Raw genomic sequence first — 27,339 nt, 5'->3', positions numbered from 1 at the left:
CCGAGGGCTTGCACAACAGAAACCAACCGAAAGTGCAGGGGCTACTGTCCAGTGCCCCTGCCGCTTCCACTTCACAGGGTTGGACAGGTCAAGAAAGGCTGGGGCTTGTGTCCGAGAAAATGGCCAGGGCCCAGGAAGACGGGACAGGCCCTCCTCTAGGACGGGGGCAGGTGGTCAATTAACCACTTCATTCTCAGGATGCCCTTCTCCGACAGACGCTGCGGGCCTGCCTGGCCTTCAGCGACCGCTTGCCAGACCAGCCAGGCCGGTGGGGCGTGGCCTCGCAGGGCCTGGTGGGAGGGGCCGGCGCGCCCCGCTCCCCGTGACGCGAGAGCGGAGCCGGGATATAAGCCGGCAAGTCCGCGCGTGCGCGTCCCGCGCCTCTTGGTCGTGGAGCGGTGTCACGCGGTCTCTTCTGCAAATGGGCTCCGTGGCCTAGCGCCCCCGTCCCCGCCACCCGTGATCTTGCGCCGAGGCCCGCGAGGGGTCCCTGCCGAGGTGAGGGCCCCGGCGGCACGGGGGTGTGGTCGAGCGGCCCACTAGGTGGGCGGCGGGGGCGGCCCCGCGCGCGACCGCTGGTGGGACGGACCGATCGGCGGACAGAGAACGCAAGGACGGGCGGGCACGGGCCGAGCGGTGCGGGGTGCATGGGGCTGAGGGAAGGGGGTGGAGTGTGCGACCGAGAACTGCGTTGGGCAGAAGGAACGGGCACCGGGGGGACGGGCTCGGGGCCTCAGGGCTCGCTGGCCGCAGGCCCGGGCGGGCGCCTGGCCCGTTCCTGGAGCCCCAGGTGGTGGCCCCGCGCACAAAGCGCCTTTGTTCCGCCTGCGCGGCCGGTTCGGGCTGGTTGGAGCCGCCCGCTCCCGGAGAGCCGGAGGCGGTCTGTGAGTTCCGGAGCCGCGCTGGGATCGGTAAATAAACCCAGCCTCGCCGGTCCTCCCGGGAGCGCCCTTCCCGAAGGGCGGCCGGTTACCAAAGGGGCTCCCGACCCCCGTGTGCGCAGGTTTCCACCAGCCCACAGGCAAGAGCATGGCAGCCATCCCCTCCAGCGGCTCGCTCGTGGCCACCCACGACTATTACCGGCGTAAGTAAGCCCCTTGCCCACCCCGACAGTGCTGACCAGGACCCCCCACCCAGCTTGTGCACGCTCCGGCCCCTTGAGCACCCCTGTCTGGGTGGGGACTGGACTGAGCACGAGCTGTCTCCTTTCCAGGCCGCCTGGGTTCCACTTCCAGTAACAGCTCCTGTGGAAGTGCCGAGTGCCCTGGGGAAGCCATCCCCCACCCCCCAGGTGAGTTCAGGGAACATCTGGAGGGGTCACCCCAGGAATGGGCAGCAGCACCATGACCCCATTTCGCTTCTCTCAGGTCTCCCCAAGGCTGACCCGGGTCACTGGTGGGCGAGCTTCTTTTTCGGGAAGTCCACTGTCCCATTCATGGCCACAGTGCTGGAGTCCCCAGAGCAGTGAGTCCTCCTTCCTAGGGGCCAGTGTGGGCGGAGGGAGCGCTTGGGAGCAGCCTTTGACCACACCTTCCCCCCATTCCTAGCTCACCATCTCTCCAGGGCTCCAGCAGCATGATCGCCTGTGACCTGGCTCGGGAAGCCACAAGGAAGCAGCCTGGTGGCCAGCCTAGCAAAGCCAACGCTGGGCCCCCATCCTGAGTGGCCACCACCAGCCACCAGACTTCCAGAGGCGCTAGGCTCTTTTGAGCCCCCCACCCCCCAACCCCCATAGGCTAGGCAGGCCACAGCAAGCAGAAGCAGTTGGGTTCTTTTCTATCAAAACAGCAAAACACCAAAAAGGAACTTGAGAGCCTTGCTCTTTACTCCGAGCCACACGTGAGCCTGCTGCCATCCCGTAACCGTGTGCCTTGCACCAAGTGGCAAATAAACAAGCAGCCAGGTGGTGCATGTGAACCTTGTGTCCTGAGGGAGGCCAGTGGGACCAGTGCACACTGCTCTCAGTCTCCTCATTTCCTGGTGGGGTGAGGGCCTGGAACTGCCCCTGGGCCTGCTTGAGCCTCCTTGTTGGGGGGCTACCTCTGAGGCCTGGCTCAGAGCCCCCCAGCGAGCTCCTCTGATGAGTAGGGTGGGCACCTGGGAGAGCTGGCAGCCCAGGACTTGGACAGGCCACTAAGGTCAGAGTTCTCTAGGACACTGGGAGGCTGGGCTCCTGGCTGTGGGTTTGGGAGCCGTCAGCTGGGGGACCCAGGACCCCTTGAAGGACCTTGATGACGACCCCTTGGCACTGGGGAGGGAAGTGGGGCAGGACTGAGGCTGTGCTTCCGACTAGTGCAGGGCGAGCACTGGCCGTGCCGACTCCCAGGGGCATCCATCCCATAAGGGTGCCACCTCCTCTAGTACCTTGTAGGGTACAGTCTGGACTGGGCACCCTAACCCTGGGGGATCAGGTCCGTGGCCCCAGGCACCCAGAACCAAGGTTGAGGGGTAGGGAGTGCGGGGGGTGTTCCAGAGGGGCCTTCCCACCATGGGCAGCCAGCTTTGGGCACAGTCCACCTCCCGGAGCTGGGAAGGGTGGTTGTGTCTCCTGCCTGCCATCTCATGTCCACACACCTGCAGTGAGCCCGCAGAGACACTGACCCAGGTCTGTCGGCCAGCTTAGGGCTCCAAGAGAGGGCAGCTTAGTGTGTGTGTGGGGGGGGGGAGGGGGTTCTGAGGGGAGTGGCTTTCACTGGCTACTGGGTGGGGCTCCGTGGGCCGGAGGGACCGCCCTCTCCTTCCCCCAACCCCTCTGCTGTAGAAAGCTACATGAATCCATTCCAAGGCAAGTGTAGGCTTGTGGCCTCCCCCAAGAGTGACAGCCTCTGTCCTTACCCTCGGTGTGTCCAGGCAGGACGGGGGCAACCTCACCCGGGTCCCCTGCAGTCCCAAAGCTGGTGGTCAGTGCTGAGTCTGGATGGTGGTGGGTCCTTGATCCCACTGCGAATGGTTGGTGAGCAGGTTGCCCCTAAGGGATAGCCTGAGCCCTGTCCAGTCTTTGGCCACAGTGTCCAGACAAGGCCCCCAGAGCCACAGATAGCAGCGACTGATTGCTGAGGCAGGAAGAGGGACAGGTGTCCTGGCCCCAAGGTAGCAAACAGCAGTGCCCCACCACCAATCTGCACCTGTCTGCAGCATCCTGGGCATTCCATGCCCAGCCCCAAGTCCAGAGGGCAGGAAGGGGCCAGATGGCACGGAGAGGGCAGCCAAAGACCTGTCCCCGCTATGCACCGCCCAGGAGGCCCAGCCTGGGTCCTGGCCGAGCTGGTGGGAGTTAGTGCCAGAGTCCAGTCCACTCCTTTTGGAAAGGGGCAGCCTTGTTCCTGGAAGTTTCCAGAGTTGAAGTCAGCTGGGAAGACTCGCACTTTCCAGGAGCTGGTATCTTGGAAGGGCAGCCTCAGGCTCTAGGCTGCAGAGGGCTTCGTCCCCTGCCCCAGGGCAGCTGCCTTGGGTGGAGGAGCTCGTGTCCCACCTGAGCTGCCACACGTTTTTGCCAGCTCCAGGGCAGCAGCAGGGAGGGCCGGGCTCAGAGTGGGTTCTCGTACCTGGTGAAGGTGGAGAGCTTCTCCCGCAGAGCCTTGAAGCCGGGCCTCTGCTCAGGCTGCCTGTGCCAGCACGTCAGCATGAGCTTGTATGCAGTGGGCGGGCACTCCGGAGGGCAGGGCATGCGGTAGCCCGAGTCCACCCTCAGGAAGGCCTCGTGGTTGGACATACCTGCCGAGGGCAGGACAAGGGTGTGGGGGCTGGGAGGTCACTGCCCACCTGCCTGCCCCCCCCCCCCCAGGAAGTCACCTCCCATTGCCTGCTGCCTCTCAGGAAGCTTTGGGCCGGGCCCTCCCCATCTGCATCCCACACACACTCAGAATGGGGTCCAGTACCTGCATAGGGCGTCTGACCCCTGCTGAAAATCTCGTGGAGGAGAACCCCAAAGGACCAGACATCGGATTTGATAGAATAGTGCCCTCGGGACAGTGCCTCTGGAGCCGTCCACTTGTAAGGGATGTTGCGGTTGTGGGAAAGGTAGACGTCCTCCTGCAATCAGATACGGGGGGGTGATGGGGACTGGAGGGGGTCTGCCAGCTACCCCGCAGCGTGGGCAGGCAGCGGGAGCCAGTAGGCACTGCCAAGTACAGGCCCCCATAAGGGAGATGCCATCCACCTTGCAGATGCTCAGGCCCTGGGCTGTGGGTGCAAAGGAGGATGGGAAGAACTGGGGAGTTAGGGTCATGGCAGGCCCAGAGGTGGGTCAGGGTGAGCCCGAGCAGGACACTGACACCATGGTGGAGCCCACGGAGGTGTTCAGATCCGTGAGTTTGCCCTGAGCTTACACGCTCCTGGCCCCGCCCCCTGGCTGAACCACAAGGTGCCAGGGCAGTGACACTGAATACGCAAATGAAGGGTGGGTCCCTGCCCCTCTATGGCCAGCCAGGAACCCTGGGCACTGGGCCCACCCACTCAGCAGAGACTGGCTCCTCCACAGCCCTGGACATCTGTGTGGCTTCCCTCTCCTCCTGTGGTGCCTGATACCTGCTCCTCCAGCTCTGATAGGCCTGCCAGCAGCCTCCAGACCCCCACTCCCCCCAAGGGCAAGGCTCTGGCTCCACGCCCAATATCCCACCTATCAGAGCCTCAGCCCTCAGCTTCCTGTCCCTGCTGAGGGGGGCAGGGAACCCCATGGGAAGCCCCGTCCCTGCCCTCGGAGGGCCCTACCTTGATGAGCCTAGCTAGCCCAAAGTCCCCCACTTTGCAGATGTTGTTCTCCCCTACAAGGATGTTTCTGGCGGCCAGGTCCCGGTGAATGTAATTCTGTGACTCCAGGTAACACATGCCCTCGGCCACCTGCGACGCGATGTCCACCAGCTCTGAGACAGGCAGGGCTTCCTCGTCAGAGTCTGCACAGGCAGGAAGGGGAGGCCAGGGTCAGCAGGTCCACATCCTCTGTGCCACACGCTCTACTGGCTCCTGGGCTCGGGAGGGCTGGGGCAAAGGGCAGGTGGCCTGATGTGAAATTTGGACAGTGGACCCGCCGCTGCCCTCCTGGAAGGCAGCTCTGTGCCAGCCCAAAGGCGGTTCACACGCACGCTGTGCATTTCCCTCGGAACCTACACTGATGCGATGGGGACTCAAAGGTGTAAGGACTCAAAAAGCTTCCACAGGCCACTGGCCAGATGGATGCAGCACAGCTACGTGGGCGTGTGCTGGCAGCGGCCACGCTTCTGCGTACAGTTTTACATTTAGAGCTCTTCAAATGTTGGTGTAAAGACATCCCCAAGTACACACATCACACACTGGATGTCACTTCTCCGAAGCACATCTTTTCCCGTTTTAATGTCTCTGCAGCCGGGCTGCCTCTGCACCCTCACCTTATCGGCAGCGACTGTCTGGTTTGGGTGATAGGAAATCGTGGGGGCTTCTTGCAAATGGTACCTCCAAGTCCGTGAGACATGTCGTGTGTGGGAGTGTGTGTGCACACACATTTGTGACTGCACAGGTGTAGTGTGCATGGGTGGGCAAGTGTGTGTTTTGAGTTCAAGTACCAGAAGGAGGGATGGCCCTTTTAGGAAGAGAAAAGCAGAGAAAGCCAGGCCCATGGTTGTGAAGCTGGCAGGTGGGTGGGCCCGCCGGGTGCGGTAATAAAACAGCCTCCGTTAACCGTGGGTGGAGGAGTCAGGAATGGCTTTCCTTGTCTGATGTGTATTTATCTGTATTTTCTTGGATTCCCACAATGAACAGATGGTACATTTATCACAAGGTATTTTAAACGTTTCTTAAACAGGAAATGCCTGACAGAGGCACCAAGAAGTTCCTGGCCGTCCTGTGCGTGGTACGGCGTGATTGGGGCTTTCTTTTTCTTTCTTTGTGTGTCTCTCCCCTCCCCTCCAGGGAGCATGAGCCACCCTTGTGCCCTGAAAGGAGCCCGCGTGCCCCCCCCCCCCCCGCTCACCACGCAGCAGCTCCAGTAGACTCCCCTTGGCCATGAACTCCGTGATGATGTACACGGGGTCCCCCACGGACGCCACGGCATACAGCGCCAGGATGTGCTTATGCCGGAGCTTTTTCATGGCCTGCACCTCCGCCTGGAACGTGTGCTGGTGCAGAAGGTCGTCTGCGGGTGGACGGCCACGGTGGGTGAGGCCCCAGGGAGACAGAAAAGGAAGAACGGTTCCTATTGCCGCTCCCAAGCCCAGGTGCAGGGACAGACGCAGCCCGGTCTACAGCCCAGCACCCTCCCCGGTGTCTCCATGAGGGGTCCATGTGCCCACCCTCTGCTCTCCCCAGACACTGGGCCCCTGATTCCTGAAGTGTGGGGTCCCAACCCCTTGGTGCTTCCCAAGGAGATTGATGATACAGGAACCTTGTCAGATCTAGTGGTTTTAGTGGCTTTCCCATCACATTAGATGTAACATCCCCTTTCACAATAAATACATTTAGGTGAAAACATTTACAATTGAAGGAAAATGGCACCTCCATACGGTTGTGCCACATGTGGCATAAGTTGGGGCAACGTGTAGCAGAAGGCCCATTAGGGCCCCAGGTTGGCTTGGCCCCCACCCCTAGTGAGTGAGGCCAGAAGTCCCTGTTGGTGGGGCTCCAGGGGCGGGGTGGTCAGGCTGAGCCCCTGGCCAGGGGCCGCTCACCTCGGGCAAGCACCTTAATGGCCACTCGGACCCGGTCTCTCCAGAGCCCCTCGAAGACCTCCCCGAAGTAGCCGGACCCCAGCTTCCTGCACAGCGTGAACTCCTCCTGGGGCCTTTCCCAGTCGGTGCAGTGGGGCAGGGGCTCTGGCTGGTGCTGGCGGAACACAGGCCAGGGGGTGTGTCTCATCTCCCAGCCCATCCAGCCTCAGGAATTCCCTCTGACCCCAGCAGGGGGAGCCCCTTGTCAGTCCTCAATTGTAGGGGTCCGGTCGGCTTGTAGGGACCCTACAGGAGGGTCCCCAGTGTCTGGCATGTGGCCGGGCTCTCCCAGGGGATGCCCCTTGCGGTGTCCTGCAAACACTCTCCACCCTCACCACATGCTCTGGGCCAGTGACAGTGGCCCTGGTGCCATTCAGACAAAATTGTCCAGCTGCTGGCTGGGGCACATGGATGGCTCTTGTCCCCTGGCTTCCAGGGTCCCAGAGAGACTCAGAACATGGCAGGAGCACCTCTGACCTCTGCTAGCCCAGGGTTGAGAGTGACCCAGCAAAGGAGGGCACGTCCCCTGCCCCACCCTCCTGATCCCATGCCCAGCTCTGTACGACCCCAGCTTCCAGGCAGCCAGAGGCTCCAAGTCCCCTCCAGCTGGTCAGTGTATCAGGACCCACACCCACCCTGTATGGCCCTGACGGGCCGTGTCATTGAAAAGAGAGGGCTGTGGGTGGGCAGGGATGAGGCAAGGTCTGGCCAGGTGGGCTCAGGCAGGCGTGGTGGGGCAGCCCTACCTTCCTGCAGGGCGAGGTCAGCCGCAGGCCATGGGAGAGGCTCTGGGTCCTGTGGTGGTCCACGAGCTCGGGCAGACTGGAGAAGGACACGGCCTCATGCAGGTGCAGCCGGCCGGCCCTCTGCCAGATCTTGTAATGCCGTACGGCCTGCCTGTCCCGCACTGGGGTGGGGGTGGGGGGTAGGGCACACGTGAACAGGCATGTGTACCCTGGGCCCCCCACCTCCCAGAGAGGAACTCACAGGCCAGGGGTGTGAGTGGGCACATGCCTGGGATCCTGCCCTGTGGCTCTCCCAACATTGAAAGGAGTAAACGCAGGCCCACAACCTCAGGGACAAGCCACCCAGGTGGGCCAAGCCTCAGAGTTCCCTGGGGTGGGGCCGTGATGTCCTGGACGTGGCAGCCCGATGGAGGGGACAAGCCAGAGGGACCCAGCTCTCCACATGCAGGATGGAAGGGTTTAGGGGCCGGGAGACCCAAAGCCACGCAGGGCAAGCCCACAGACCCTGGAGACTATACCAGAGAGCACGTAGTCCACACCCTGCTTCTCGCTGACCCTCACCAGGAAGGCCCCCTGCTCGTTGCCGTCGGCCTGCAGTCGGTACAAGGCTTCTGAGCGGGAAATGCATCCGAAGAACCACCTGGAGGGGTGTCCAGAGCCCACGCTGACCCCACTCTGACCCCACCCCGAATCCCAGCCACTCACCTGACCCTTCATCTCATGGCCTCCACGCTGCCCAGAGCCACCCTGATACTGTTGCCGACCCCAGAACCCCTCCTTTGCCCATAGTGCGCCCACAGCAGGCTGCCCTTGTGCTTTGAGCATTCTGGGCAGTCCCTCGGGGCGGCCACTGCCTCCTGCAGCCACCTTGCTAGTCACAGGGCAGCCGCGAGGGTGCAGGGAGCAGACACCACAGCCACACCCCAGACGACATGTTGCAATGACCTTCCTCCCTCCTCTAACTAGGTCACACATCTGGTTTCGGTTGTCCGGAAGGCGAGTGCAGCTTGGCTCCCACAGGCCCAATTCCACCTCGAACGCCTATGAGGGCCCTGTCACTGTTGACCAGCTGCCCAGAAGCCCACTGCGGCCCCTTCTGCACCCTCTGGGTCCTGGCACCACGAGGTGACTGTGGGGGAGGGGCCGCACACCTCCACAGCCCACCATCCCCAGGTGTCACCCAGTAAAAGCCCAGTCAGCACTCCCGGGATCAGGACGGTCCCTGACTGGGGACCAGCCCTGACTGGGGCCACAGGTAGATGGAGCCATGAGCCCCCACCAGCCTTGACCAGTGCTGCACCCCTGCCCCTCCCCAAAGCCCAGCGGGTGGTGCAGCAGTCCTGCCCTGAGCATTTGAGGGGCTGCAGGGAGTGGGGGCACCTTGGAGGGGGCGCAGAGACACTCACGGCTCAGACTGCACCGTCTCCTTCTCCGCCAGGTAGTTGTGGGGCACATAACCCTGGCCCAGGGCCCTGCCCGCTGCATCCAGCCGCGTGGCCCACCACCACTCCTCCTCCTTCCGGGCCACGTGGAAGAGGTCCCCTGCCTGGAAGCTAAGCTCCTCGTCCGTCCGGGCCGCAAAGTCCCAGAGGCCCACGTATGTGGGGCCCAGGTAAGCCTGGCCCTGGGACACCATGGCAGCTGCAGTGGCAGGACCAGGCCACCTGGCCTCCCTGCCTATCACTGGGCTGGCTGTGAGCAGGGGCAGGTGGGGCCAGCCCTGACAGGCCACACCTGCCCAGCCGGGGAGCCGGCCCACTTCCCTGTGATGAGGCGGCCTCCCCTGGCACCCTGGGCACCACCCTGAGAGCCTGGCAGCTCCCACCTGTCCTCCTACCCACCAGGGCCGGGTCAGTCTGGGCACTGCTCTTGCCCACCTGCCAAGTGACCACGTGGCTGGACCTGAGCCCCAGGGGAGAGAGGGCACAAGGACCAGTCACACAGGGCCCTCCTGGGGTCCGCCTTAGGTGGGCTAGAGGGCAATGGAAGGGAGCGAGGCCCATGGACATCACCCCCTTCCCAGACCTCCAGGGCCTGAGCCAGGACCGATGGGCAGCAGGTTGCCAGCAGAGTCACTGCTGGAAGCCCAGGTGGGCACTTCCTCTCTTCCTTCCCCACTCTCTGCACGTCCTTCTCCCCACGGAGCCCACCTCACACTGCAATGGCCGTGGAGGCCTGACCACTGGTCTATCAAGAGACAGGAAGGGCCTGGGGTGACGACCATGGACCGGGGGCAGCCTGCCAGCCCGGGGCCTGAGAGAGGTGCCAGGGCCTCTGTGCCCTGATGCAGGACTGTGAGCACCATGGCTGCTGAACCCTACTTGTCGGAGCTCCCCCTTCACTGAGAGGAGGAGCAGGGGCCTGTGCTACAACCAGGCGACAGACGTGCTGTGCTGACGGGGGAAAGAACAGCAGATGGGGGCAGGGGGTAACGGCTTGCGCTGAGCCCATGGCCAGGGGACCTCACTGGGCACAGAGGCGCCCGGGGTGCCGCCTGCGTCACACCAGGAAGCAAGAGAGTTTCGAGACTGAGCATCTTGGCCCCTCCCAGAGCCTCTGTGCACAAACCTGCCCAGCGTGTGGCTGGGGAGACACCCAGGATGACCCCCACGCACACCTGCCTTTCTGGCCGGTCCCCACGCCCAGCACATTCCTTCCCTCTGAGTCTGGCTGCCTGCCCAGCCCTCCCCACAGTAATCACAGCTCCAAGCAAACAGGGTGAGCCCTTAGGAGTGGCCAGAGCCCCTCGGTCCGGAGAACAGAAGGAGCTCATCTTGAGCCCTAACCCTCTGGGGCCCACACGTTCAAGCTGGTCCCTGGGCTCTCCCGGGACAGGATGGAGTGGGTCAGGGGCTATTTATTCCCTGGGGTCCCAAAAAGCTCACACCAAACCCTCCCACCCCCACCAGCCTGGCGTCCAAGGGTCTGAGGAGCTCCCACCTTCTCCACACTTGGCCTGACCCACAGCCAGACGGATCTGGGCCCTGAAGTAGCCGGTTCCTACCTCCTCCCTCTGTGTTGCTCCCACGGGCAATGACCCCCATCGGGAAGCCTGTCCACCCCGCTGCTCCAGCCCCGCACAGCCTCTGTTCTCTGATTGGCCCTGCACTCAAGGGTCCCAGCTCCTCGCTCCACAGGCAGGGCCTGTGGTCAGTGATGAAAGCTAGCCGTGAACTGTGCATGTTCCCTCCATGGTGACTGAGCTGAGGGTGGCCACGCATGCCTCCAGCTTTTTTGTCCCCACAAGCCTTCTGGGGCGCAGCTGCCAGCATGGGGCTCCCAGGAGGGTGAGGGTCGAGCACCCCGAAGGCAGACCCCACCTGCACAGTCCCCTGCCCCTCCATTTGTTCACCCAGGGTGACCTGGTGACGGCAGCCGGGCAAGTGAACAACTAACGGTGCACAGCCCGCCCAGCTTCTCATCCAGTGACGTCAGCTGTGACTTGAAACCAGCCTGGGTGGGAGTAGGCACACTCTGAACAGGCTGCTTCCTTTCCCCAGGGAGCTGTTTGTCTCCCAGTTGCCCACGCCCCATGGCATCCACCCTCCACCCCTGCTTGATAGCACCCAGACCTGCACCACGGAGGCAGAGACGCTGCTGCTTCTCTGACCTTTGCCCCATCCCCGGAAAACCAACCATGAGGGTCACCCACCCCCAAAAGCAGCCCCCTAGATACCGTCCTTACCTTGCGTGGTCTGCCCCATCCCGGCTCTGCCACGATGAACCAAATGGTGGCCCACCGTCAGCGGCAGCCCCTGCTCTGATTTGGGTTGGGGATGGGGGCTGAGGCCCGTGTGTGACACACCCCTGTGCACATGCCTGAGTCTGTCCATCATATTTATTGACTGCTGCCTCCCTGCATGCACAGGGCTGCACATAGGAAGTGGTGTGCCCCTGGGAGGCTGTGGCTGCCCTCAGCATGTGCCGCGTGGGGCCAGGGCCTGGCAGCCCCAGCACCAACATGGCCCCGGTGGGACTTTGGAGAAAATTGGGAAGGCACGCCTCTCACTCTTGACCTTGGAAGGGAGTTGAGGGGGTCCAGGGCAGCCGGCAGTCCCAGGAAGGAGGGAACTTGGCCCAGGCCCAGGGCTTCTCTGTCCAGTCTTTCTGAGGCCGGAGCAAACACAGGCCCCACCCAGCCTTCTCTGCTGACCCCCACCCACCAGGGACACTGCCATTCCAGGCAAAAGACATCAGCCCCTCTGTCTCCACGTGGGTGTCTGCATGTTTCTGCCTCGAGCGCACACACATGCATGTCAGCACGTAAGACCCGTGGTCAGGAGCTCTGCAGGCTGATGGCTGTTCTGGACAGTCCCGCACCCTTGCACGTGTTGACGGCAAACATTATCTGGGGGGAGACCCCACGGGGAGGAGTGGCTTAGCCCTGGCGTCCAGTGCCCCAGGTCATGTGAGGGTGGCATGGAGACACCTGTGGATGGTGCCCAGCTTCTCCTGAAGCATGGTGAAGGCCGGCCGCTCCTCGGGGCTGCCCTTCCAGCACGCCAACATGAGCACATAGACCTCGGCTGGGCAGGCGGCCGGGCGTGGCAGCCGGTATCCCTTCGCAATCTGCTGCAGCGTCTCATGGTTGCTCATTCCTGGGGAGGGCGCTGATGAGAGCGGCTGGCGGGGGCTGCCTCGCTTCTGCCTAGGGGTCACCGTGGAGACCCCCTCACCCCCAGCCAGACCCTGCCAAGCAGCAACTTTGTGGCCTGGTGCTCCTTGCAGGGTGAGCAACCCCCAGGGCAGAGTGTGCCTCCTCCCTGGGGCTGGCTCGCAGCTTCCTCCCTCAGACGCCACCGTCCCTGTGGAGGCCTTGCCTCCTCCCTCGGGCTGCCCACCTTCATAGGGACACTGGCCGTAGGTGAACACTTCGTACAGCAGCACGCCGAAGGACCAGACATCTGACTTCTGGGAGTAGATGCGGTAGTTGGCTGCCTCGGGTGCCGTCCACTTGACGGGGATCTTGGAGCCACTGCTCGGGGAGTAGACGTTGTCCTGGTGAGAGGACACGGGTGGTGGGCACGCGGAATGGTGCCCTCCCCTCCCAGCTGCTCCCTCTCCCTGTGCAGGGTCAGCGGCCCAAGCCCACACTGACCTTGAGCAGCCGGGCCAGGCCAAAGTCGGCCACCTTGCAGGCCAGGTCGTCACCCACGAGCACGTTCCTGGCGGCCAGGTCCCGGTGCACGATGTGCCTCTCCTCCAGGTAGCTCATGCCCTCAGCCACCTGGCAGGCGAAGTCCAGCAGGGCAGGTGGGCTCAGGGCCCTGCCCTCGGGGCCTGGGGGGCAGGCCGACAGTCAGGGACCAGCGTCATCCCTGTCACTTCCCTCTGTGCCTGTTTCCTCATCTCTGACCGGGTGAGAACAGCACTGCCCACCAAGGTCGCGGTGAGCACTGCACACCCCCAGAGAAGGCTTGGGGCAAGCTGCTCCTGGGCCACTGGCCTGGGCCCCCAACAGAGGCCAAGGACAGAGGAGGACAAGCGGGGCAGGGTCTCCCGGGTTGGGCTGGGGCCACACTGAGCACAAGCACACACAGAGGCTGGGCCCCTACTTGCACCACCCCCCCCCAGCCTGGTACCGCATGCTTTGAGTATCCCTCCACAAAGCCCAAGCCTGGCCCAGACCAGAGGTCCAAATCCGCTGTTGGCCAGAGCCCACTACCACCCTCTGGGCCATGCCAAGAAGGGGGCAGGTGGCCGCAGGGCAGCACTCACTGCCCAGGAAGGCTTGCAGGCTGCCTTTGCACATGAGCTCCGTGACAATGTACACCGGCTCCCCGGCGGAGCACACAGCATGCAGCCGGATGAGGCGCTCGTGCCGTAGGCTCTTGAGTGTCTGGATCTCCTTGGCCAGGTCCGTGAGCTTCATGTCGGCTGCGGGAGAGGATTCTGCTCAGGATTCGTCCACACACACCCCCACGCCCCACCCAGGGTCCGGGAGGGCAGGGCCTCACACACCTGATTTGATGACCTTGACGGCCACGGGCACAGAGCCGAGCCAGAGGCCTTCCCACACCTCCCCGAAGTAGCCTTCGCCCAGCTTCCTCCGCAGGGTGAACTCGGAGCGTGGCCGCTCCCACTCGTCCCACTCGGGGGGCTGCTGTGGGGGTGGGGGGCGCTCAGTGCCTCTGCCCGTGTTCCCGGGCAGAGTGGGCAGTTTCTCGGGGGACCAGGCCTCTGCGCCTCCATCCCAGCACATGTTCAACACTGGTCCTGGCTGGAGCGAGGGGAGTCAGGTGCTGACCACCTCCCCGGGCCTGGCCCCAATTGCTTCTAGACCTAAGTGGGCTTTGCTAGTGGTGGACACCAGCCCACAAATACTCATTACTGGCCCCCGTGGGCTGTCATTATGAGACCGGAGGAACTGGGTCGCTGCCCGGCCCCTGCCCTTGTCCCTCTGCAGGACCGCTGGTCTGGGACGGTGGCGGAGAGCTAGGTGGGGCTCCAGTGCATGTGTGGACCGTCTCCCCCAGCTTCCACCCTGGGCCTTCCCCATATGCCTGCCCTGGAGAGCTGGGCAGCACCCCCACCCAGGACTCCCCAGAAGCAGAGACATGACACGTGTGAAAGCAGACCCGACCTGGGGCGGGGCCCCAAGCAGAGCATGGAGGATGCGGCAGGGGTGGGCCCCCAGGCCTTTCAGGTCCCTGCAACCCCTAGGTGGGCCCGGCCCAGCAATGGGCAGCCAGGCAGGCAGTGGGGGGGGGGGCGGCCCACCTGGTGCACACAGGGCTGCAGCAGTGGGTTTCGGATCAGCTTCCAGTTGGCCTTGTAGTAGGTGAGCAGCTCCCCCAGGTTGGGAAAGAGACGGCCCTTCTGCAAGTAGAAGCCGCCGTCGGCTGCCATGGAGATGCGGTAGTGGCGGACTTTGGCCTGGGCCCGGACTGGGAGGGGCAGAGAGGGAGGCTGTGACCAGACCCTCCACCACCCAACCCGGGAACCGGGCACCGGGAACCGCCACGACCCTCCTCGGACCGGCAGGCCCTGACACGGCTGGAGCAGCGCATTGCAGGAGGGAGTGTGGGCAGCTGCAGGCCAGAGTGGGCACACAGTGGGTACTCGGTGAATGACTGAGTCTGTGAGCAATGAAGGCAGGAGGATCGCGAATGAGGGAATGAATAGTGCTGACGTGATGAATATGCAAGTGAGTGAATGGATGGACGAGTGTGTGAGCACATGAATGCATGAGTGCATGAGTGAATGGGTAACTGAGTGGGCGAATGGGGGGATGGATGGATGGGTGGATGGGTGAGTGAGTGAATATGTAAGTGAATGAATGAATGAATGAATGAATGAATGAGTGAATGAATGAATGAGTGAATGAAGCAGTGAGCAAACCCAAGAGGTGAGCAAACACCAATGGGAGTGGTTAGGCCCGAGGTGGGGCTGGGCATGGGTAAGGGACCGGCAGTGTCCAGGGAGCAACCCCCCCAAGGTCAAGAGTGTTCTAGCCTGACGGGGCTGGCCAGCATGCCTCAGGGGGACAGGGGCGGAGGGGCCGCCCGAGTACCTGAGAGCGAGTAGTCCCCCAGGCTGCTCTCACTGGGCCGCACGAGGAAGGCCCCTGGGGCGTTGGCCGGGGACAGGAGAAGCTGCTGGGCCTGGGCTCGGCTAATGCCACCGAAGTACCAGCTGCAAAGGGCGGGCGTGGTGGTCACCAGGCAGGTCCAGCCCGAGTGACCCCTGTGCCCACACCCCACTCTGTGCAGGCTGAGTGTACCCCCATCTCTCAGGGAGGAGTGCCCGTGGTGCCCAATATGAGGTCCCAACCTGGGCTCTATACCGGCCCTGACCCCAGTGCTCAGCCTCCGGAGTCGTTGGGCACTGGACAGGGGGACTGCTTGGGCCGCCATGGAGCTGACACACCAGCAGCAGCAACCTGTGTCGGCTAAGACTGTCCACTCACCTCAGCCACCGGCTCTCCGTTAGTTCTGCTCATAAAGTGATGGCCAGCCCTGGCCACAGGCTGAACCTGTCAAACTCCAGACTGCGAGTCCCTATAAGGGGTGGGGGTCCACTGGGAACGAGGGGGTCCTGATGATGCTCAGATGTGCGGGTTCGACTGTAGGAGTGGCCTGGAGGACCATGGGTGCCACCTGGCTGGGCATGGCCCACATGCCTTGAGAGGTGGACAAGTGGGGATGGGAGAAGCAGGCCTGAATTCTGGAGCAGCCGGGAAGGGCCTGGAGGAGGTGCTCAGCCAGGCTGGGCAGGCGATCAGGAGAAGCTGGGAGAGAGCTGCAGAGGCTCGAAGCATCGCATGTCCACCTCTGAGGGGCTTGCACAGCACAGACTACCTGGCTCTCTGCACGTGCCAAGCACACTGAGGCCACTTCGAGCGCCAGGTTGGCAGGGGCTCCGTGGCACCCACTCCTCGGTCTGCATAAGATTCCAAGAGGCCAGGAACCCTCACACCTGAGCATGGGGTGGGGTGGGGCCTGCTTGGGGCTCCCCCATCTGATACCCCATCTGGGCCAGCAGTCCGCCTGAGTCAGGCCACCTGTGGCTCCTGGCCCTACCCCATGACCTGTGTCTGTTCCCCAAGGTCCAGATGGGAGAACCTCACACCTAAGTCAGCTTCCCACCCTGGAGCCTCCTGCTGCGTGGGGTTCTGGGGACCCAGTGACAGGAGGCCTGCCTTTAAGGGGGAACCACAGATGTGAACACATCCCTCATTCACCCTGAGGGGAGAGCACGGGTTCTCAGAGCAGCTGGGGGACCCAAAGCATGACTCTGAGGGAGTCAACACAAGATGGGGTGCCCCAAAAGAGGGGACCAGTTGGGCAAAGCTGTGCTGTGGCAGGCAGGCGGGTGCTGCTGGAGCCTGGGGCGAGGGCAGGGCCTGGCAGGAAGGGGGCGGAGCGAGACCTGTCCTCGGAAAAGGAGACTGCCCACCCTGTGAAGCTGTGGGGAGGGGCTAAGAACCAACACGGCCAGAGCCCCTGGGCTGGGCTGGGGCTACAGGGAGAGAGAAGCCCGAGACAGGATGTGGTGGGGACAGGATGTGGTGGGGTGCTGGAGGTGGTGGTGGAGAGGCACAGGTCTGAGAAACATCGGGAAGTAAAATCAGCAGCCGGAGCCGGCAGACAAGGCTCAAGAACATCTGGGCCTTAACATGGGTCCCTGCAGGCTCAGGGACACGTTGGCTGGGGAGCAGGGCCTCTTGCAGCCAGGCCCCGTTTTCCGGGCCGCACCTCTCTGGCCAGCGGGCCAGGAGAGCCTCTCAGGTGTGGTGGGGCTGCAATAGACCCTCGCCGGACAGCAGGGCTGCGGGGGAATGAGGAGAAGCAGAAGCTTCCCCACCCCCCAGCCCTCCCCTGGAGCCCCAGGGCCTGGGGTGCAGCTGAGGCCCTGTGCATGCCCTGGGCTGCAGGGATGTTCTTGGGGTCCCTCCCTGGGGCGTGGGTCAGTGGGTGAGAGAAGATTGTAGGACCCTCAGCAGCTTGTTAGCAATGAGGCCTCACTGTAGGGGTTGAGGAGCCTCAGCCACCCATCCGGTCTGGCCTAGGACAGACAGCCAGGTGTCTGGGGCTAATGACCCTGTGACTGAGGCGAACCCTTTCATCTGCAGCCCAGGCAAACAGTCATTAGCTCTTCCTCCTAGCAGCTCCTCCCACCCCCCCAGCCCTGCCAGCCTCGCCAAAGATGCTTCTGGTCCCTCTACACCTGGAGTGACTGTGGGCCCCTTCCCCCTCGGTATGGCCTCCTGGTCCCAGGCACAGGGTGGGGGCCTGGAGTGTCCTCAGAAGACACTTTCTTGTGACTCAGTCTTCTGCACATCCCCCAGGAGACTGGGAGCCCCAAGCAGTCCCCAGGAGGCCCATGTTGCTGAGTGAAGCTGAGACTCAGTGCTGGTCTGCAGAGGACACGTCCAGAGCTCAGGCCTGGTCCAGCTGGGTGCAGGACCAGGGCCTGGCAGCAGGGCAGGGCGGCTGGGCAGGCGGAGGAGCCTGCCTTTGCTGGCCGTTCACCAAGCAGCTTCTGGCCTGTCCTCACCCAGCACTCCACCTCCATGCATGTGGGGCTGGGAGAAGGCGTCTGCCCCCAGTGGTCCCCTCGCCAATGCCCCATGTGGGGTTGCAATGGCCACCACAGCCAGGCTGACCCACTGCATTCAGGGGAGACAGGCAGAGGTCACAACCAGGATTTGGTTGAGCTTGAGGACCATGGACCGTGTCCGCGGCCATATGCAGAGCCGTGCTCAGAGCCAATACACAGCTGTGCAAAGGGTCTACCCTGTCTTATGGACTTGGAGCTTGAGCCGAGAGGTCACCTCCTTTGAGGAGCCCTCCTGGAGTAGCACCGGCTGGCTACTCCCTGTGATCACCGACTGGCGTGCAAACAGCCAGGTGTGTGTACTAGCCACTTCCAGCCTGTGGACTGCCCAAGCCCTAGGGGACTCAGGCACTCCAGGGGGAACGGGTTAGGGTTCTTCCCCCACCTGTGTCCACTCTCCAATCAAGCCTCTTTGGGAGCAATCCCAAAGGCCAGGGTCATGTCTGTGCCATACCTGGTCCAGTGCAGGGGAGGGGGCCTGGGTGAATGTGGATGGGTGAGAGAGGCAGGTAAACATACCTCTCTGACCCAGTTTATCACCCTCTCACCCCCTCACAGCACAAGGGGACATGTGGCGGCCTCTCTGAGCATTTGTGCACTCACGGGGAGCTCCAGGAGGACAGGCACCATATCCATCTCTCGGAACTGTACACCAGGCCCTAGCCCCCTGCCCTCCAAGCAGTGACCGCTCAGCCATCATTGTGGACTCAGAGCCCCCAGGAGTGCTCAATGCCAGGGCTGAGTCCCTGTGTGAGAGCAGGAGGGCCTGGCCAGAGCCCCAGCATGGCTGCCATGTTGGCTGCCTGCCTGCCTGACAGGGCATGTACACACGCCATCCAGCTGACCTGCCGCTGGAGCTGACCAGGGCACACAGTCAGTATGATACGTGCAGCCCACTGTGTGCTCATGCTGCACGTGCCTGAGCCAATGGCTGAGCAGCGGTGCCCAGGCTGAATCCTGTGCTGCTTCCTGACTCCCAGAGCAGGTGGTACTCACGGTTGGTCTGAGAGCGTGTCAGAGGTGGCCCTGGCCACGTACGCGATGGGCACGAGCCCCATGCTGGGCTGGCCGGAAAGTCTGCGGGCAAAGATGTAGTCGCCCTCCTCCTTGAGGGCATAGAGCCTGTCCCCGCGGCTGACGCTCAGCTCGTCCGTGCACCGTGCAGTGAAGTCGTAGAGCGCCCTGAAGAGCTGCCCAGGCACCGCCGGGGGGGTGCAGGGCTCGGCAGCAGGGGGCTCCAGTTCAGTGTTGGTGTCAGAGTCTGGGAAGCCAGAGATGCTGTCATCCGGCGTGCCTGCGGGCCAGATCTTGTCCCAGAAAAAGGACAAGAAGGCCAGCCGCTTCCTGAGGAAGGGCTCCATGCTCCCGGGGCGTCCGGAGCCCGGTCACCACACTGCGCCCTGGGCCCTGCAGGGGAGGGGACTTCTGACGAGGGAGAAACTGGAAGGGCCGGTGGGACGGCAAGTGTCAGAGCTTCCCTGAGTCCATCACTGTTGGCAAGGGGTGTGGGTGACAGGTCACTCCAGAGGGCCACCTGCCCCCTTCCGGGCTGTTCAGACCGGGTTGGGACGCAGGGTGGCCCTCCAGCCCCCGGCCACACGTCAGCCGCTGCTTTCCTTGACCTCTAGGGTGTCTTGTGGGCAGGACTTGTGCTGGGCTGCTCAGAGCCACTTGGGGCTGGGGCAAGAGTGGCCCTGGGGCAGCCTGGGGGCGGGGTCTTGGGCGGCTGGGAACGTGGGACAGCCCCCTCCCTCCCCCACGTGCACCCCTTCCTCAGGCCCAGGAAGTAGGGGGTGGCTGCCCTGCCAGGCGGCCAGTGTGACAAGGGGAGAAGGGTCATGCACAAGTGCACCCCATGCCAGCCCGTGACCTGAGTCCTGCCCTCAGAGAAGGGGGCTCCATGAAGGGGCAGCCCCTGCGCAGCACCAGCTGTTAGCTGCCTAGCCGTGCACTGGACTTGTGTGGGCAATTACTTGGTTCTTTCAACATGGGCCAGATCTTGAACATCATAAAAACCCCCATGCAGGACAGCTGGAGTTTCTTATGGGGTGGGGCTCAGTAAGCACAGAGCGGTGAGTGAAGAGGGGTGTAAGTTCAGGGTCACCCTGGGGAGGAGGCTCTGACCTCTGACCGCCCTCAGAGATATGAACTGGGTGATGGAGGGGTGGCGGGTGAGTCCACAGAGGGCCTGTACCCACCGTTTGCTCCTCTCCCCAGACAGCACCAGGCCCCCTGCACAGTGAAGCAAGCTGCCCACTGCCCAGGTCGGCCTGTGCCGCTGGGCAGGGTGGGAGAGCAAACCCAGGCAGCCTGGTTCTGGTTCCGGTTCCAGGAGGGGTTCCAGGGCGGGTTCCCAGCCCCAGGTAGCTTGCTCCTTCTCCCCCTAGACCAGCCCCTTCAGCTCCCGGCATCATTATTGAGCCCATGTCCCTCTTCTGACGGTTGCAGACCCTCCTTCCACACCCCACACTCAATCAACGCCCAAACGTTGTCACGTTCTGTGAACGGGCCCAACAAAAGTGAGACAAGTGTCTATCCACCTGCCCCCGAGAAGCAGCAGACCCTGGTGTCTGGAATGCACCCTGGGGGCTCCCTGCCACCATTGGGGGAGCAGCTTGTACAATTTGCAGACTGTGATGTGGCAGTGACACCCACCCACCATGGGCTGAAGGGGACAGGGAGACCGAGGGGACCGAGTCTCCATGCAACTGAGACTCATCCTGTTGCAGAGGATGGGGGTGGGGGGTCGAGAACAAATATTTACAAACACAGAATTAGGGGAGACCTGGCAGGGCCTGCAGTGCCCGCCCATCACCTGCCTCCACCCACCCACCCCCACCTCCCCGTATGAGCAATTTGAGTTTTTACAGATGGGTTTTCCTTAAATCCCAGAGGTACCCGACTTCTCCTCCTAGGCAGCCTCTGACCCACCAGCCAAAGGGAGGGCCCCACTTATGCTGGCGACACTCGAGGTCAGCATTCAGAGCACTGGACGCTTTCCTCCTGGAGATACCCTGTCCCTCAGAGCCAAGGGGTCCGGCCTCTGGGACTGAGGACATTGCTCTGATGGTCAGAACAGGCAGGGAGGGTCCTCCTCGGTCTTCTGGCGGGGCCCCCTTACCCTCACCTCCTCCATGGGCCCTAACCAAACCCAGAGCTGGGAGCTAGCTATGTGAGGGGCGGGCCCCCAGACAACTCTGGATGTGGTCAGATGACCAGGTTCGAATCCTGCTGTCAGACTCACTAGCTGCATGCCAAGGTGCTGAGCTCTCTGTGCCTCGATTTCCCCATCTGTGAGAGCACTGAGCTCATAGCGGTGCCATAGTGAGGACTCAGACCAGGTCTGCAGGGTGAGGAGCGGCCATCCCAGGCATTCAGGCTGCAGTTGGCAGTGTCACCACACCATGGCTTCATGTGTGTTCTGTGGAGGGCACACGATCGGGTCTCTGGGGTCCAGGTGCAACCCCTGCCCCCAGGGCTATGACCTCACGACCACCAGGCTCACCACCCCCAGGGTGCCGGGTCTGCCAAGGGCAGCAGAGCCCAGTGGCTGCAGACAATGGGTGAGACAAAATCAGCTGGCCCATGCCTGGGAGGAAGGCCCACTAAGAATGCACATGGCCGGCCCTCGGGAACTATGCTGAGCAGAGAGGCTGGTCCCGGGGGCTCCACGCTGCACGATGCCACTGACGCTCTCCCAAGGACACAATTACAGAGATGGACCAGACTAGCGATGGCCAGGGGCAGAGGAGCCACGGGGTTGGTGAGAAAGTAGGCGCGGCTATAAAAGGCCAAGTGGGGGCCCTGTGGGGACAGGGCTGTCCTGCCTGTGGACTGTCAGTGTCACTACCCTGGTGGGATCCTGCTTGGCAGTTCTGAAGAAATGGGCAATGGGTTCATGGGGTCCCTATGTGATGTCTCACAACTGCGTGCCATCTACGATTACCTCAAAATTCAAACTTTAATTTCAAAAAATTAGCGGATGAACAAGAGAGAAAAAGGGCGTGGGGCCAAAGAGATGGCAGAGGTTAGGGACATGCCTGGTGCAGAGAGGAAGTGAGAGTTGCTGTGGGTGGTGGGGCTGGAGTCATCTTCCTCCCTCTGCTTTGCATTTTTTCCCCCTTTCCAAGTGCCAGACTCCCCCACTCAACCTTCAGACAGCGCCCCCCTTCCAAACAAACCAGCCCTGCCCCTCAGAGCCCTAACAGCAGCAGCGGCTCTGTTTGCTAAGTTAGGGCCCAGGGCGGGGTGAGGACGGCAGACACAACACCACTGGCTCCCTCCCTAGGTCCGACCTGATGGGTGCCTGGCCAGGGGAAGCTTCCTCCCAGGAAGGGGTCCCCTGGTGGGTGGGGGTGCACTGGGGGCAGCTCTGGCCACAGAAGTCTGTGAGAACTCAGGGACAGACGCCCATCCTGGCGAGGCCACCACTGACCTCTGAGGGGGAGGAGATGGGATGACCAGGGTCAGCCCTGCCACCTCAGTCCTCCGCAGGTGGGCCAGGAGTGCCTGGGGTGTCAGGCTGACCACAGCCGGTGGCAGACTGTCGTGCGGGGCGGCCTGCGGGATCTCTGCTCCTGCTCCCCACATAAGAACCCAGGATGTGGTGAGGCCAAAAAGGAACACCCACGGAGCCATAGGTAGGGGAGTCATACCACTATATTCTCGCTGGTGGCACTACAGTCTCACTGGAGGCTGGATCCACTCTGTCCACAGCCCACCATCCTAACTGCAATCCGCGCTTGCCAGCCCAGCCACCATCTTCTTGCTAGCCCCCATTTTTTTGCTAGAGTAGCCACAGCAGTTATATTAGTGGCCAATGGCTCACTGGTTACAGCTGACGGCCAACTAGCCACAGCTGATGGCCATCCAATCACAGTTGATGGCCGTTTACTACCTGAGCCAGCAACTTTCTATGTGAGGCCGAGAGCCTGGAAACTGCTTTCTGGGGCTCTGTCCCCACACAGACCCTGGCTGGCCGCAAGGTCCCAGAGGTCCAGAGCCCAGCTGGAGGTGACAAGTGGGGCTCCAGAGGCTGAGAACACCTCTAAGGGGTTCCCCGGAGCTGTGGATACCCCATTTGTCCAGAGCCGGGTCAGGGGCAGTGGCTTGGGCAGGCCGAGGGAGAGGAAGCCTGCTCTGGCAGAGGCAGGGCTCCTGACCCTGCTGTCAGTTCACATGGTCACAGTCTCTGGCAGCTCCACCCAGGGGTTCTGGGCATCGGCCCCCACCTGAAAGCCTGGCACAAGGGCTCCGGGCTGGGTCCCCAGCACAGAGGGGTGGCCGGCCTCAGTTTGCTCCTGTCGGTGGAACCCTACTGTGAACCTGGCTTTCAGACCACCACGGTGGCTCCCAGGTCGGGCCTCTGGTCGCGATGTCCCGAGTCCCCAGAAAAGAGAGCAGAGTCTATGGACAGACAGTGCCTTCCAAGCTGAGACTCGGTTGAGACCGGCGGTTCCTTCCGTGGAGGTTCCTGGACCAGAAAGACCGACCCGGGGCCGTCTTCTCGCAGCCCCTCAAGTCTTGGGACCCGACGGGGCGGGTCTCCCCCGAACCCCACACCCGACGCCCTGGGCTTCCTCCCACCTCCTATCGCCCCAATCCCCCACCCCCACCCTCCACCCCACCCCCTTTCCCGACCCAGTGCGGCGTCACAAAGGCCCACGGTCCCTATGGCAACCCGCTGGATAGCGCAGTGCGCAGCTGGGCTCCCCAGCTCTGCTCACAGTCAAGCCGCAGGCTCTGCCCGCTCAGGAGACAGGGCAAGTGGGTGCGCTGCAAGGTGGGGTACGAGCCTGGGGAGGCTGAGGGAGGTGGGGAGGCGGACTGGTGGGAGTCGGTCTTGGGGAGGTGGGCGCGGCAGGTGGGGGGGGCGAGGGGTGTGTAGGGGCGTCAGGAAGGCGGGGCCTCTGGGGGGGGGCGGGCCAGGGCGCAGGGCGGTGTCTTCCCGTTTTCCACCTGGGAGACTTGTTAACGACTGGAAACATTCTGACCGTAGCCAGATCCAGGAGCGAGAGTTCATTCCAGAGGCCAGAGCTGGACTTAGCCCGCGAGTCCTGGGGTCCTGGTCTCGCCTGACTCCCCACCCCAGATACCCTCTCTGCTGTGCCCAGGGCCTGGTCTGGCTACCCTTCCCCAGGAAGGTCAAAGGCTGGTCTTTAGGGAGGGAGGCAGACGCCTGGACCTTACTCTGCCACTTGGTGGTGCCTTCTTGGGCACGTCACCCGACCTACGGGCTGTGTCTGTAATTCATCCAAGCCTTGGCTTGCTGGGACAACCTGAGCTCTCCCAAGTGAAGCCGCTGGTCCCTGGGGATGACGAAGACTTGGGAGGGAAGCCAGGGATGCTGGCTTCTTGTTCAAGGAGCCCAGCTTGCAGGGCCAGTACTTGTGGACTGGCAGCTTGCCCCAGCTGCGCCTGGGACCACAGCTGCACCAGCTGTGAGGGGCCCTGAGGTGCACTGGCCCCTCCCACTGACACCCAGAGCTGGGAACCTGGGGGGCAGGGAGGCATGGCCCAGAAGGAGGGTCAGGCTCTGGGGTCAACGGCAGGGCTCAATGCCTGGACTGAACAAACTCAAAGCGTTTTAGCCTCGTGCCCCATCTGTGAGATGGAGTGACAGGATCTTACAACCTCATGGCCTTTCCTGTGGAGTCAGTGAGCTCCCGAGGGCACATGAGGCCCCAGGACGTAGCAGGGGCTGGGTAACTAGGAGCTGGCATCGTGAGGATCCTGAGAGCTGAGGCCTGGGGCCAGCCTGCCGCCCATGCCGCTCCTGGTCATCACGGGACTGCCTTTGGGTGAGCCTGGCTCTGCTCTGTACCTGCAGTGAGGCCTGGAGGGTCTGCAGGGCAGTGGTGTCCCCGGGGACGAGGGGGTGTCTGGTGCTGCTCAGACAGATCACACTGCTCTCAGGAGCCTGAGCAGCATCATGACCCCACTTCAGATGAGGCACCGAGGCCTTTGCCAGGCCACACAGCTGCTCGGCAGCTGCCTGTGTGCCCAAGTCACTGTGGCCTCAGGACTCAGGGCCTCAGCCCTGCCCTGTATCCTTACAACAGCCGTCAGTAGTGTTTGCCCCTCCATGCCTACTGTCACCCAGACTCGCAGACCACCCTGTTGGCCCTGCAGGCAGCCTGTTCTGGAAAGAGGTGTCCTTATAAGCTCCTCCCCCCAGAGGGACAGAGGGTCCGGTGTAGGGGGCTCACACAGACACTGCCCCGGGGGAGCCGCAAGGGGCAGCAGAGGACAGCCTGCTGGTCCCAGCTGACACTCCACCCTCCACCCCACCCTCCCAGACGATGGATTTCAAGGTGACAGGCCTGGGCCTGGACAAGAGGCGGCCGGACAGTCCCCAGCGCTTCCTGGACCAGGAGGAGGCTGAGGAGGCCGAGGATGGGCAGCTGCTGGAGCCGCAGGCCTGGAGGACCTACATGGAGCGCCGCACGGCGCTGCGGGAGTTCCTGACCTCCGAGCTGAGCCCCCAGCTGCTCAGGCGCCACCACGCCCGAGTGGAGCTGCTCCGAAGGTGCTCCTACCATGTTGAGATCCTGCCGAAGCACCTGGCCCTGGGCGACCAGAACCCACCGCTGCTGCCCCACACCATCTTCCAGCTGGTCGACCCCTGCAAGTTCCAGCGCATGAAGAAAGTGGGCGCCGCTCAGGCCAGGATTCAGCTGCTGCTGCTCGGAGACCTGCTGGAGCAGCTAGACCGCGGCCGTGCCGCGCTGGACGCCCTGCTCGAGTCGCCTGACCCACGGCCCTTCCTGGCGGGTTGGGCGGTCGTGGAGCAGCGGCTGACGGACCTGTCCGCCGTGATGGACAACTTCCTGGCAATGATGGTGCCTGGGCGCCTGCACATCAAACACCGCCTGGTGTCTGACATCGGTGCCACCAAGCTCCCCCACATCCGGCTCCTGCTGAGCACCAAAATGCCCGTCATGTTCGACCGCAAGGAGTCGGTGGCCCACCAAGACTGGGCCACCCTGCGCTGGTTTGTCACCATCCAGCCGGCTGCCCCAGAGCAGTTTGAGCTGCGATTCAAGCTGCTGGACCCACGGACACAGCAGGAGTGCCTGCAGCGTGGCATCGTCCCTGTGGCCACCTGCACCTTCGAGATCCATCACCTGCTGCCCGACCGCGTCTACAAGTTCACGGTCAAGAGAGCCGAGAGCTACACGCTGGTGTATGAGCCCTGGCAGGACAGCCTCACCCTGCACACCAGGCCAGGGACCCCCGAAGGGCCGGCCCCCAGTCTGCTGGGCAAGCCGGGCCACCCCTGACCACAGCTTCCCAGAGATGATTTTCTAATATTTATCCATTAATAAAGAGCAATATAAACACACAATTATAGAAACAAAAGTTCTAAAGGTGGAAGCAGCCACATGACTGCTTTCTGATTTGGTGCAGCCCGCCCACAAGACCCAGGCCCCCGTCAACCCCTAGTCCCTTTTCCAGGGGGGACCCAAGCTGGACCTTCCAGAACAGCTGACCCCTGGAGCAGGCCAGGGGCCAGGGATTGGGGTTTGTGCTGGGTCATACAGGTCCAACCCAGAGGTCAGGCTGGAGTGGGAGTTCGCCAGAGAGGTGCATCCAGGCACACCAGCAGGGGCTTCCTCATCTTGGTGCCTCCGGTCTGCGGCCCAGCTTCACACCCTCACCCAGAATGGCAGCTGACCACAGGCCACCGTGGGGCCACACAGGTCCCCTTCTAGGAGCAGCTTTGAGGCTCGCTTCCTGATTTGGCCTAGGCCGAGCATTGGGCTGTACCCGCCCCACCCCAGCTCACCTGCCTCACTGTCCTGAGACTCACCTGCTTCTCCAGCGGCCACCTGTGCTCAGCTGCCCTCCTTCAGTCCAGCTCTGCTCCCTGCCACCCCATGTGCCTTCCGGGCTTTAACACCCCTTCCTGCAGGAAGCCCTCCCTGACTCCAGGTTGATATGGTACCGACTCTGCCTCAGGCGCCTGCTTCTCCTCTATTCAAGCCTTTTCACAAGATAATGGTCAAGTTTCTGAATGCTTCTGTGGCTGCCCTAGAATACACCTGCTCTTCCAGGTAGGGCCATCCGGCTCACTCCAGACCAATAGTGAACACACAGGACACGTGGCCCTGGGGACCCCTTTTTCCCTATAATGTCTCTCTGTTCTCTGTGACCTCCTGACCTATCTGAGACCCCTGCTGCCACTTAGAGAGGCCAGGGCCCAGCTATGCCTTCCTCTGTCCAGCTGGTGGCTTTGGAGGCATTGGGGGCTCAGCCACAAACCAGCAGATGTTGAATAGCCCAGGTCAGCCGGCCTGCAGGGGGGTGTGCTGTCCCAAAGAGTCCTGGGGAATCATTTCAGACCCGGATGGCACGGATCTGCTGACAGCCTTGGGGACTTTGGACTTAGACTTGGGGCCAGCCTCCTAGGGTCAGAGTTCAGTGGGTTGGGCACGCCTGCAGCACCTGGACACAGTTCACCAGCTGTGGCCCATTGTCACCAAGCCAGCCTCCCACCCAGCTTTCTTTGTCCTGGCAGTTGACCGTCAGCCTACCGGCTGCGTCCTCAGATGTGGAGCCCTGGTCCCCTCGGCATGTTCCCCATCCAGCATCTGCTACAACAGGCTTGTCAGCCTCAACAACCACTTTGCAACACAAAGCAAGAGGAAGGGCCACCCTCTGTGCCCCCCCCCCCCAGACCTCAAGAACACACAGAGAAAGCATTGAAAGCAGTCTTTATAATAAAATTAATGTTGAATCATAGAAGACTGCAACAGATACAAAATTGGAATGTAGAAATTTGTAGAAAGCATTAGAATCAGACAGACACAGAACGTCCCTGCCACAGGTTGGGGCAAGCCCCCCCCCCCACCCTG

General features: G+C 62.7%; 4 protein-coding genes across 5 annotated transcripts; 2 read left to right on the top strand and 2 right to left on the bottom strand.

Annotated features, from left to right (window-relative positions):
* Positions 1–364: 364 nt before the first annotated feature.
* On the top strand, positions 365–1,917 carry PPDPF (pancreatic progenitor cell differentiation and proliferation factor). Its single transcript, XM_019753490.3, has 5 exons — positions 365–498; positions 1,004–1,084; positions 1,214–1,291; positions 1,368–1,464; positions 1,548–1,917. The coding sequence occupies exons 2-5, from the start codon at positions 1,030–1,032 to the stop codon at positions 1,660–1,662; spliced, it is 345 nt and encodes a 114-aa protein (XP_019609049.1). The 5' UTR covers positions 365–498; positions 1,004–1,029; the 3' UTR covers positions 1,663–1,917.
* PTK6 (protein tyrosine kinase 6) lies at positions 1,804–9,246 on the bottom strand. The gene is made up of 8 exons (XM_019753487.3): positions 8,830–9,246; positions 7,942–8,063; positions 7,424–7,584; positions 6,639–6,792; positions 5,945–6,106; positions 4,711–4,892; positions 3,879–4,032; positions 1,804–3,714 (listed from the first exon to the last, which is right to left on the bottom strand). Exons 1-8 carry the CDS (start codon positions 9,057–9,059, stop codon positions 3,527–3,529), a joined length of 1,353 nt encoding a protein of 450 aa, XP_019609046.2. The 5' UTR covers positions 9,060–9,246; the 3' UTR covers positions 1,804–3,526.
* Positions 9,247–11,246: 2,000 nt separating this feature from the next.
* SRMS (src-related kinase lacking C-terminal regulatory tyrosine and N-terminal myristylation sites) lies at positions 11,247–19,545 on the bottom strand. Its single transcript, XM_019753361.3, has 8 exons — positions 18,479–19,545; positions 14,937–15,058; positions 14,144–14,310; positions 13,385–13,526; positions 13,142–13,300; positions 12,522–12,703; positions 12,265–12,421; positions 11,247–12,021 (listed from the first exon to the last, which is right to left on the bottom strand). Exons 1-8 carry the CDS (start codon positions 18,841–18,843, stop codon positions 11,828–11,830), a joined length of 1,488 nt encoding a protein of 495 aa, XP_019608920.3. The 5' UTR covers positions 18,844–19,545; the 3' UTR covers positions 11,247–11,827.
* Positions 19,546–23,155: 3,610 nt separating this feature from the next.
* On the top strand, positions 23,156–25,817 carry FNDC11 (fibronectin type III domain containing 11). 2 transcript variants are annotated; one of them, XM_074318103.2, is made up of 2 exons: positions 23,156–23,264; positions 24,781–25,817. In XM_074318103.2, exon 2 carries the CDS (start codon positions 24,784–24,786, stop codon positions 25,762–25,764), a length of 981 nt encoding a protein of 326 aa, XP_074174204.1. In that variant the 5' UTR covers positions 23,156–23,264; positions 24,781–24,783; the 3' UTR covers positions 25,765–25,817. The 2 variants fall into 2 exon arrangements, with proteins under 2 accessions (XP_074174204.1, XP_074174203.1); XM_074318102.2 differs by having other exon boundaries at positions 23,181–23,269.
* Positions 25,818–27,339: the final 1,522 nt, after the last annotated feature.

The sequence above is a fragment of the Rhinolophus sinicus genome, chromosome 13 (assembly GCF_057876585.1).
Source record: "Rhinolophus sinicus isolate RSI-liver-muscle chromosome 13, RSI-T2T, whole genome shotgun sequence".
Classification (NCBI taxonomy): Eukaryota; Metazoa; Chordata; class Mammalia; order Chiroptera; family Rhinolophidae; genus Rhinolophus; species Rhinolophus sinicus.
This window is presented reverse-complemented; position numbering and strand designations above follow the sequence as displayed.

Excerpts from the sequence above, each read along its gene's own strand:
- PPDPF (XM_019753490.3), top strand. The coding sequence starts at position 1,030 with ATGGCAGCCATCCCCTCCAGCGGCTCGCTCGTGGCCACCCACGACTAT. Across the intron at positions 1,085-1,213 it reads CACCCACGACTATTACCGGC|GCCGCCTGGGTTCCACTTCC; the intron begins GTAAGTAAGCCC and ends TCTCCTTTCCAG. Across the intron at positions 1,292-1,367 it reads AGCCATCCCCCACCCCCCAG|GTCTCCCCAAGGCTGACCCG; the intron begins GTGAGTTCAGGG and ends CGCTTCTCTCAG.
- PTK6 (XM_019753487.3), bottom strand. The coding sequence starts at position 9,059 with ATGGTGTCCCAGGGCCAGGCTTACCTGGGCCCCACATACGTGGGCCTC. Across the intron at positions 8,064-8,829 it reads GAGACGGTGCAGTCTGAGCC|GTGGTTCTTCGGATGCATTT; the intron begins GTGAGTGTCTCT and ends ACACCCCTCCAG. Across the intron at positions 4,893-5,944 it reads TCTACTGGAGCTGCTGCGTG|ACTCTGACGAGGAAGCCCTG; the intron begins GTGAGCGGGGGG and ends CTGCCTGTGCAG.
- SRMS (XM_019753361.3), bottom strand. The coding sequence starts at position 18,843 with ATGGAGCCCTTCCTCAGGAAGCGGCTGGCCTTCTTGTCCTTTTTCTGG. Across the intron at positions 15,059-18,478 it reads GACACGCTCTCAGACCAACC|CTGGTACTTCGGTGGCATTA; the intron begins GTGAGTACCACC and ends CGCCCTTTGCAG. Across the intron at positions 12,704-13,141 it reads CCTGCAAGCCTTCCTGGGCA|GCCCCGAGGGCAGGGCCCTG; the intron begins GTGAGTGCTGCC and ends CCTGCCCCCCAG.
- FNDC11 (XM_074318103.2), top strand. The coding sequence starts at position 24,784 with ATGGATTTCAAGGTGACAGGCCTGGGCCTGGACAAGAGGCGGCCGGAC.